General features: G+C 47.4%; 3 protein-coding genes across 3 annotated transcripts; all 3 read left to right on the forward strand.

Moving 5' to 3' along the window:
• Nucleotides 1–1,653: 1,653 nt before the first annotated feature.
• Nucleotides 1,654–3,066, forward strand: LOC122219415 (histone H2A type 1-B). Its single transcript, XM_042937662.1, has one exon. The coding sequence runs from the start codon at nucleotides 1,827–1,829 to the stop codon at nucleotides 2,217–2,219; it is 393 nt and encodes a 130-aa protein (XP_042793596.1). The 5' UTR covers nucleotides 1,654–1,826; the 3' UTR covers nucleotides 2,220–3,066.
• Nucleotides 3,067–3,153: 87 nt separating this feature from the next.
• Nucleotides 3,154–5,389, forward strand: LOC122219407 (histone H3.1). The gene has a single exon (XM_042937653.1). It carries the CDS (start codon nucleotides 3,201–3,203, stop codon nucleotides 3,609–3,611), a length of 411 nt encoding a protein of 136 aa, XP_042793587.1. The 5' UTR covers nucleotides 3,154–3,200; the 3' UTR covers nucleotides 3,612–5,389.
• Nucleotides 5,390–8,071: 2,682 nt separating this feature from the next.
• On the forward strand, nucleotides 8,072–9,340 carry LOC122219442 (histone H4). The gene has a single exon (XM_042937694.1). It carries the CDS (start codon nucleotides 8,126–8,128, stop codon nucleotides 8,435–8,437), a length of 312 nt encoding a protein of 103 aa, XP_042793628.1. The 5' UTR covers nucleotides 8,072–8,125; the 3' UTR covers nucleotides 8,438–9,340.
• Nucleotides 9,341–9,458: the final 118 nt, after the last annotated feature.

A 9,458-nucleotide genomic window follows, 5' to 3' on the forward strand; every position in this document is an offset into this window, starting at 1 on the left:
ACCGTTGGCTTATGAGTAGATTTTTCTCACACATAGGTTCGTGTTCCTTTTACCATCCTATTTGGGACTCAGAAGACCTGTAGGCTTGAGTCTGCAAAACTTCCTGAAATTACTGTTCACCTTCCTCAGGGCCCCATCAAGGTCTATCTTCTGGACCATAAGAGGAAAAACACCAAGATTCCTCCCAGCAATGTCTCTCAATGTTACTATATTCCTTGACATGAGCGCTAAGACCAGGCAAAGACTGCAGTCATATAAACACCGCATTTATAATACTTCATCTTTTTTGTTTATTTCAGTGTTGTGGGGCATCTGTTCCCTCCTTTCCTAAAGGTCCCAAGACTTCTTGTGTTTGCGTTGCAATGTTTCGGCCCTCTAACCACGAGGGGTGCAGTACGCTATGGATATGGAGGATGACAGAAGAATTTTCCGAACCAACCAAGTGTTGTAGCCAAGTGAAAAAATGGAGAAGGTAGGAGTTGGGAATGGCAATGGGGGGAACGAGTTTCCCAACCAGGAGTTTGGAGTCCTTGGTCTTGACGCAGTTTTGGAGTGGTGGCAGGGTCCAGAGCTGATGGCCAAAAAAGAATTCTTGAGTCGCCTTTGGTGTAAAAAGGTGGTAGTATTTAAGCACGGGGACAGGACCCAGGGGCAGAAAGAGTTACACTGGGGTTGTGATGGGTGACTGATTATACACCTTCAGGTTGGGAGGGCATTAGGGGTAGCATAAGTCTCTAAGGAGTTTTGGAAGCAGGGTTTCCAGGGCCTCGAGAGGCTAACTGCTGTTAGCAAAAGGTCATTTATTACTGTTTAGTAAAACCTCAGTCATGAGACCCTTCAGATGTTTATCAGTGGGCCATAAGCTTGGAGTATGAGTGCCAACATGTATCTTGTGATGGTAGAGATAAAGGAAGTTTTCAAAAGAATTCTTATATGTTAAAGTAGACTTACAGGATCTTGGGGGGTAGGGTGAATGTTAAGATAAGATTACCTTTTGCTCTTAGCAGTGTCATCATCCAGGCAGCTGAGCTCCTAGAGGAATGTCACCCTGCCTATGGCAAAGGCTGTAGGCAGAAAGGAAAGTTAGTTTTTCATTTGCCTCTGGTTCCCACATCAGTCTAATTAATTCAGTGTGAGCCGGTAAAGACAAAGACACAAAAAACTCACAATCGGGGTCTCTATGTTTTGCAATCTCTAAAATGAAAACAGTACTCTACCTACCTTCAAGGTGATCCCATAAGACCTCATGTGTAAGATAATGATTTAAACAAAAGACATTCATTGTTCAGACACTTTTCATTGCTCAGACATTGTTAAGGCTTGGGCTCTGACAAAGAATTGTTTGTTTCCTTTCTTTCTGTTATTTTGTGAGGTCCAGAGACTTAAAGCAACTGTTGGCACAGACGTACTTTTTAAATGTACACTATTTTAGAAATTGTTCTGTTTATTCCTTTCCAGAAACAGTCACAATCATGGAAAAGGAAAAACAGCCAAAAGACAGAGCAATGAGGACAATCATTCCTGCTTCGGATTGGATTTTAAATTCGTATTGTTCAGAAAATCAAACTGTTTCAATTATTAGTGCTAATGTAAAAGCTCTTCACGCCAGATTACAGTGGAGTATTCAAAAACCTCCCGCTAGGTGGAGGGCTTTTATGCAAATGAGGGATGCTGATTATGCTTTTTCATTGGTTACTTGAAAAGAGCCAATGGGAGGCTTGTATTCAGCATACCTCCCGTTAGTATAAATACTTCTCTTGCTCTCAGTCTAGCTCTATACTGCTTGCGTTTTCTTTTGAAGGCGTTTGCTTCCTTTTCTGCTAGTGATGTCGGGACGTGGAAAGCAGGGCGGCAAGGCTCGCGCCAAGGCCAAGACCCGTTCGTCGCGGGCCGGTCTGCAGTTCCCGGTGGGTCGCGTGCACCGCCTGCTCCGCAAGGGCAACTACTCCGAAAGGGTCGGGGCCGGCGCGCCGGTGTACCTGGCGGCCGTGCTGGAGTACCTGACGGCCGAGATCCTGGAGCTGGCGGGCAACGCGGCCCGCGACAACAAGAAGACGCGCATCATCCCGCGCCACCTGCAGCTGGCCATCCGCAACGACGAGGAGCTCAACAAGCTGCTGGGCCGCGTCACCATCGCGCAGGGCGGCGTCCTGCCCAACATCCAGGCCGTGCTGCTGCCCAAGAAGACCGAGAGCCACCACAAGGCCAAGGGCAAATAAGCTGTTGACTTTTTTTACACAGGCTTTTTTCCTGATCAAGAGAAAGTCAGCTTAACTACTTAAAAGGCTCTTTTAAGAGCCACCCACAGTTTCCTTTGAAAGAGCTGTGCTTTGAACTATTAGGAGCATTTAAAAACATGGAAGGTGAAATGTCACAGTTACACCTGGAAGGCTTTGCCCCCACAGAAATGCTTTCACAGTTTCGAGGCTAAAGCAACACGGGAAATCAGTGTAAACGTTGCTAACCCCATTGACCGTGTTTAACCGTGTAGGGCGCATTAATTTCTGGTCAAGCAGAAAAGGGCATTGCTGTATTCCACAGATGAAGTTTGAAAGTTTCGCAACGACAGTAGCTTGGAGAAGGAAATAATAGTGAAAGTCCCTAGATTAAGATTCTTCATTTTATGGAATACATCCATTAAAATCCCAGTTTGTGAAGGCATGTTTGCTGAAGCAGTGAGGCTAAGTCCTAGTTCCTTGATAATTCATGCTTGCATATGAGGCGCATTTTACTAACTCTCCACAATATTTGTGCCACGCCCAAGAAAATTCTGAATGTCATTTTAGAGGCAGCCCATGTATTTACCTAAACACCTGCAGAATATCTTGATGGTTTCTCTCTAAAAACAACAAAGCATCTATTGGAAGTCCCTGTGTGGCTTTGCATGATTACCTTACTTTACACTTTAAAATATCTGCAGCTTTCTGTGCAAGATTTTTGTTCACAGTGGATGTAGGAACGAAAGGGTAAATAAATGACGTCAGAGTAACCACATTTAAGGGCGGGGCTTAAGATTCATTCACCAACCTGAAAGCAACTCTTAATCCGGGCTCCCCGCACGGAGCTGGACCAATCCGAGGAGGGCGCGGGAACTTTTGAATGCTCTTGGGTCCAATGGTTGGCGGTCCGGCTGTATAAAAGAAGGAGGGCTGTGTGCCTCTCACCGCTTTCGGTGAAGACACTCTCGGCCTGCTTGGGGGATGGCTCGCACGAAGCAGACGGCGCGCAAGTCGACGGGCGGCAAGGCCCCGCGCAAGCAGCTGGCCACCAAGGCGGCCCGCAAGAGCGCGCCGGCCACCGGCGGCGTCAAGAAGCCGCACCGCTACCGGCCCGGCACGGTGGCCCTGCGCGAGATCCGCCGCTACCAGAAGTCCACCGAGCTGCTGATCCGCAAGCTGCCGTTCCAGCGGCTGGTGCGCGAGATCGCGCAGGACTTCAAGACCGACCTGCGCTTCCAGAGCTCGGCCGTGATGGCGCTGCAGGAGGCGTGCGAGGCCTACCTGGTGGGGCTCTTCGAGGACACCAACCTGTGCGCCATCCACGCCAAGCGCGTCACCATCATGCCTAAGGACATCCAGCTGGCGCGCCGCATCCGCGGGGAGCGGGCCTAAACTATTAACGAAGGATCGCCGACCTTAAACCCAAAGGCTCTTTTCAGAGCCACCCAATTAGCTCAACAAAAGTGGCTGTGAACCTTTAGATGGTGTTTAGGTGACCATGGCCATACTAAGCATTACTTGAAATCTGGTTGTTCTTATGGTACTTCTACCCGCAAAAGGGTCCGTTTTTGAAAACCATTTGACCGACTGCCTATGATCCTGTCAACCCACTTCCCTAGACTATATTCGTGTACCTTTTCCGAAAAGGGGACGACCTTGAACCAGTAGCCGGGTACGTGAACTGCCCACTTTGAAAGTGCCTAATTTTGCCTCTAAGAAATTGAGTTTTAGATTACATCCCCAACTATCAGGAAACACTTCAAAGATCATAGCGTTTACACTATACATAACTCAAACTTCAGAGCAATACAGAATACTGAATAATGACAGCTCTAAATTCCAAAGGCTTCGCTTCAGTTTTCCCCACACCTTTGCTCTTACCCCTAATACTTCTGGGCTTCACCGGAGATGGGAGTTGATGCATCGACCTAAATCAGGTGGACAACCATCAACAAAAAACAAGATTCACCTTGAATTGTGTGGTTTGCTTGGATGGCTTTACATTCCTGGATTTTGATAAAACAACTTTGACTTTACAAAATATTTGCATTTTTCTAAGTAATAAGGTTGGATGTTTCTATTTGTGTATGTGTGTGTGTGTGTGTGTGTGTGTGTGTGCACACGTACACGCGTGTCATTGCGTTGTAGTTTTATTTAAATTTCCAGGCTCTCCTACATGTAATTGTCTGGCACAGACCTTTGTTATCCATGTAAAAGGTCTCAATGATGCCCTTGGCTTGAGCCAGGGTCTGTCCCCTGCCCCAGCCCACATCTGGGCCCCAGCTGAAGTCGAAATATCTTGGTTTTTCTTATCGCTGTGCTGGCTTTTATGTACATTGTTTGGCTTTTTCCTCGATATGCTATGTATCTGTTAGAAAAAGGGTGTTTAAGGCACAGGGCCTGAAAGGATAGCTTTAAAAAGGTACAAGTGCCCATTGCTGTCTGAGGGTGGGATGGCCAGGGGACAGTGGCTCAGATTGGCTGCCCCTGCCCTCCCCCCATCCCCTTCCCAGTCAAGGAATGTGGATTTGGTTCTAAGTCTTCATTTACTTGAGCCCCTCCACAGAAAAACTGCCCAGTGTCTGGTGAATAAGGATAGCACTGTCTTAGAATCCATAACGTTGTTAATCTTTCTGCAGGAATACTCTGGAAACTGGAAGCACAGGGCAGCATTTAGATATCAGATTGCCCACGTTCAAATCGCAGTGTTACCACTTACCGTATCGTCTGACACAAATTGATTTCTCCATCATCAGAAAAATAGGGAATAACACTACCCACCTTAGTGGGTATCATAGTTACTGGGATCATAGAAGTTGATTTTTGGACACGTGGCACTGGAGAAATGCTATGAATTTTCCTGAGCTGTGTGTGATTTTCCCTTATACTCTAACATTTCCTTGAAAATTGAAATAAAAACTCAAACTTTCCCCGCTAAATGTCCTTTTCCTTGGGCATGACTATTGAATAGACTCGGCCCAGTTTGGAAATGCAACTTCAGCAGATATTCTAAAATCAAAGAATGGAGGAAATTCAGTCATAAATATTGCAAATATTTTGGAAAGTCTAAGTTGTTTTATCAAAATCCAGGAATGTAAAGCCATCCAAGCAAACCTCACAGTTCAAGGTGAATCTTGGTTTTTGTTGATGGTTGTCCACCTGATTTGGGTCAGTGCATCAACTCCCATCTCAGATGTAGGCCACAAATGTTAGGAGTAAGAGCTAAGGTGTGGGGGGAAAAAAAAGAAAATTTACTGAATATATTGGAAGGGGAGCTGTGCCCACATTTTAATATCACTGCATGAAGCATTTATTACTTTCTATTAGCGGAGTGCCTATGGTCATGCTGGAGGGGAAAAAAGGCGTTTGACATACAGATTGTATTTTTTAAATGGCTGTTGGAAGGTCCTCCATGAAACACGGTTTTTCTTTCCCAGACACCATGGTGATACGACACCACATGCTGAAATTCACCGCTACTACTGCTGGCTCTCGAACTTTTGGTTTATACAGACTTTCAGAAGAGAGGAGGAAGGAGGCCAAGGTCAGAGTGTATTTTCCAGAGTTAAAGATTTAGTAGTAGCCCTTCCAGTCATCCCAGTAGAAGTGACTTACTAATCCGTGAGTGTCTGAGATTTAACACCACAGTGGGAAGTCAGTGTAGAAATGTGAATTGTACTCCAGATTCGGCTGCCGGAGAGCCAGGAAGGAACACTACTTGTCAGTGCCCCTTTGGAAAGGGCACCTAGGGATATTCTCAGGCAACCATATTTAACATGTCATGTATGCACAGAAAAACAACAGCCTGTCAGTCACTAGGTGAGTGAATAAAGATGGCGTCTTACATAGAGCTGACAATACGGATTCAAAATGCATGTGTCCACTTATTTGCAGAGTTTTATAACAAATACAACACAGTACTGCAAAGGTTTTTCTCTTCCTTATGTTTTCTTAATAACATTTTCTTTTCTCTGGTTTACTTTATAATAAGAATACAATGTATAATACATATACCAAATACATATTAATAGACTTTATGTCACCAGTAAGGCTTCTAATCAACAGTATGGTATTGGTAGTTTGGGCGGGGGGGGGGGGGGTCACAAGTTATATCTGGATTTTCAACTGTGCAAGAATCAGCCCCCCAAGCCCTGCATTGTTCAGAGGTCATTTGCATATAAAATGGGACATTAGTCATACAAAGAATGAAATCTTGGTATTCACAACATGGATGGACTTAGAGGGTATTAGGCTAAATGAAACAAGTCAGGCAGAGAAAGACAAATACCATACGACTTCACTTACATGTGGAGTCTAAAACAGCGTCGACGACAACAGCAAACAGAGATAAATATGGAGAACAAATGGTAGTTTAGGGGCGAGGGGTAAGAGGCAAAGAAGGTAAAGGTGATTAAGAAGGAAAAACATCCAGTTATACAATAAATAAGTGACAAGGACGAAAAGCACAGCATAGGGAATATGATCCTATTGTAACAACTTTGTATGGTAGCGACACATCATGATGAGCATTTCATAATGTATATGATTGTCAATTCACTACGTTATACACTAGTATACTATTGTCACTATACTTCAATTGAAAAGAAAACAAAACCAAGAAACCCAGAATCCATCAATGTCTTGTACTTTATTAAATGTGATTAAAAAAAAAAAAAAAAAACTTCGCTATTATATACGTATCTGTGTTGCCTGTATTGTGTCACGAGTAAAAGCCTGAAAATGAAGGCTCAGGGCAACATCCTAACTCCGGACAGGCTCTTTAAGCAACAATACCAACAAAAAAGCAGCCATATTTATGTCTTTGCGCCAATCTCTGTTCTAGCCTTCTGCTTACGTTAGGTAATTTCAATCTTTGCAAAAGTTCCCTGAGTACTATCATCGCTCCACCTTAACAGATAAAGAAAATGAAGGGCAACTTTACAATGTCAAACCGCTGTAATAGAGGAAAAATGACTTCCCCTGCCCTTTTGAGTTTTTGGCCTAGACCCTGCCATAAAAGGCAGATTAAGGACAGAAAAACAGAGGTTTAATGATATATATACCTCAGGTATACATGGGAAAGAGAGACTCTGAAAAACTGAGAAGAACACCTGAAAAGGCCCAAGCCACCCCGTTACATACGATCTTCCACTAAAGACAAAAGATGTCATGCGGGAGGGGCGTGCACAGGGAGCCAGTTATGGGCTCCCAGGAAAAGGATAGTAAACAAGGCAAGGTTGTTCTGCAGAATCAAGGCCGGGCTTTCTCCATGGACAAGTTTCTGTGCTGATCTAGTCGTCCTTCTCTTTCTGGCACAGAGAGGGAGACACCGATTGAGATCTCCTTCATAAATGTGAAATTCCCCTTAAGAAAGTGTGAGTTCTCTGGTTTTAGAGATTCTCCTGCGTCTGGTATTTCTCTAAACTGCTCAGAAATAGCCCTTATGTCAGACAGGCCTATGTGCGGGCGGCGTATACTGTACCGTTCACACGCACGGGGGATGTTTGGGGAAGGTGTGCCTGAGCTCCCCACTCCTATTTTGGGATGGCGTCCTAGGGTACCCTTCCCAATCATCCCCTTCTGAAGGAGAAAGTACAGCACTTGCTTATAAAAAAAAAAATTAGCCCCTGTGAACATTCTCACGGGAAGATATAATTTCAGATACAAATATCAACGGTTTCAGAAAAATCTAGAGTTTAAAACTGAAACTCCTCACTCCGTTCCCTCCCCCACACCGTCATTGGCTCTCAGCCCAGAGAGGGGCGGAGCCCGGCGTGCGGTCGGGGCGCCTCGGTTCCCGCCCGCGCGGTCAGTTCTCAATCAGGTCCGACGACTGCTTATAATAACGCCTTTCGGGCCAGTGGGGCCACCGCTGTGACTTACTCACAGAACGTGCTTAGGCAGCTATGTCAGGCCGGGGCAAAGGCGGGAAGGGTCTAGGCAAAGGGGGCGCTAAGCGTCACCGCAAGGTGCTGCGCGACAACATCCAGGGCATCACCAAGCCCGCCATCCGGCGGCTGGCCCGGCGCGGCGGCGTCAAGCGCATCTCCGGCCTCATCTACGAGGAGACCCGCGGGGTGCTCAAGGTGTTCCTGGAGAACGTGATCCGGGACGCCGTCACCTACACGGAGCACGCCAAGCGCAAGACGGTGACGGCCATGGACGTGGTGTACGCGCTCAAGCGCCAGGGCCGCACCCTCTACGGCTTCGGGGGTTAAGCCTTCGTCCCCACTTTTTCTCTATAAAAGGTCCTTTTCAGGGCCGCCCACTTACTCTCAAAAGAGTTGTACGCGTCTCCTCCTTCCCACTCTCCAGTTGTGCTCATGTTGGGAAGGCCCATCCGGCCTACCTGCTAAGGCTTCGGCTTTCGTTTTACGCATAAGCAGACTCCATTCTCCCTCTCCACCAATCAGCTCGCAGCACAGTGCGAGGCGCAGGCCGCGGGCCAATCCGGAGCAGAGGCTGGCCGAGGAAAGCCAATGGGGAGGCGTCTGAAGGCCCCGGCCCACGGCTTTCTGGGGAAGGAGTCGGCCTCCCCCTCGTCGTTTTCCCCCAAGAGGCCATCCTGGCTGGCCGCCGTGCTTCAGTCGCTGTCGAATGCGTTGGTCCGGGGAGGCTCCGGTGGATATCCGTACTAATTCCCAGAGCGTGCTCCCGCCTCTGGAAGCCAGGGATGGCCCGAGAAGTCTCTTCGTTATCGTGTGATTGCCCCCAGCGATGCCCGGACAGAGGACGACACAGGCTTTCCCCGTCCGCGCTGGCATCCGCCACCTCTATCTCCGGAGTTGGAGCCGGTGAGGGTGAGGTCGGCCCACAGCCTTCCGCAGACGGTGTCTTTGAGCTTAAGATGCCTTCGCATTGCAGGTTTGCGTCCACAGGCCGCGCGCCTTCGCTAAGCCTTTGGCTTGGGGAAATTGCCATTTACTAGATTAAAGGGAGTCTGTTCTTCAGGTCACTGGCTACTGGGAGCCTTGAGGTCTCCAACAGGGCGCAAATTCGAGGGGCTGAGGGAGAAAGCCGCCTCCTCAGGTCACTGGCTCTGGTGACTGTCTTGGACCTTCCCCCTTCTTCCCTTTGTCCGGTTCGTTTCCCTCCTGCCTCCTGTATAAATTCTAAGGTTGTTGGGGCACCTGGGTGGCTCAGATAAACGCATCTGACTTCTGCTCAGGTCATGATTTCAGTTCGAGCCCCGCGTCGGGCTCTGTGCTGACAGCTCAGAGCCTGGAGCCTGCTTTGGAT

Source organism: Panthera leo, chromosome B2, assembly GCF_018350215.1.
Source record: "Panthera leo isolate Ple1 chromosome B2, P.leo_Ple1_pat1.1, whole genome shotgun sequence".
NCBI classification, from domain to species: Eukaryota; Metazoa; Chordata; class Mammalia; order Carnivora; family Felidae; genus Panthera; species Panthera leo.

Bases quoted from the DNA above. Each gene is read 5' to 3' on its own strand.
- LOC122219415 (XM_042937662.1), top strand. From the start codon at position 1,827: ATGTCGGGACGTGGAAAGCAGGGCGGCAAGGCTCGCGCCAAGGCCAAG.
- LOC122219407 (XM_042937653.1), top strand. From the start codon at position 3,201: ATGGCTCGCACGAAGCAGACGGCGCGCAAGTCGACGGGCGGCAAGGCC.
- LOC122219442 (XM_042937694.1), top strand. From the start codon at position 8,126: ATGTCAGGCCGGGGCAAAGGCGGGAAGGGTCTAGGCAAAGGGGGCGCT.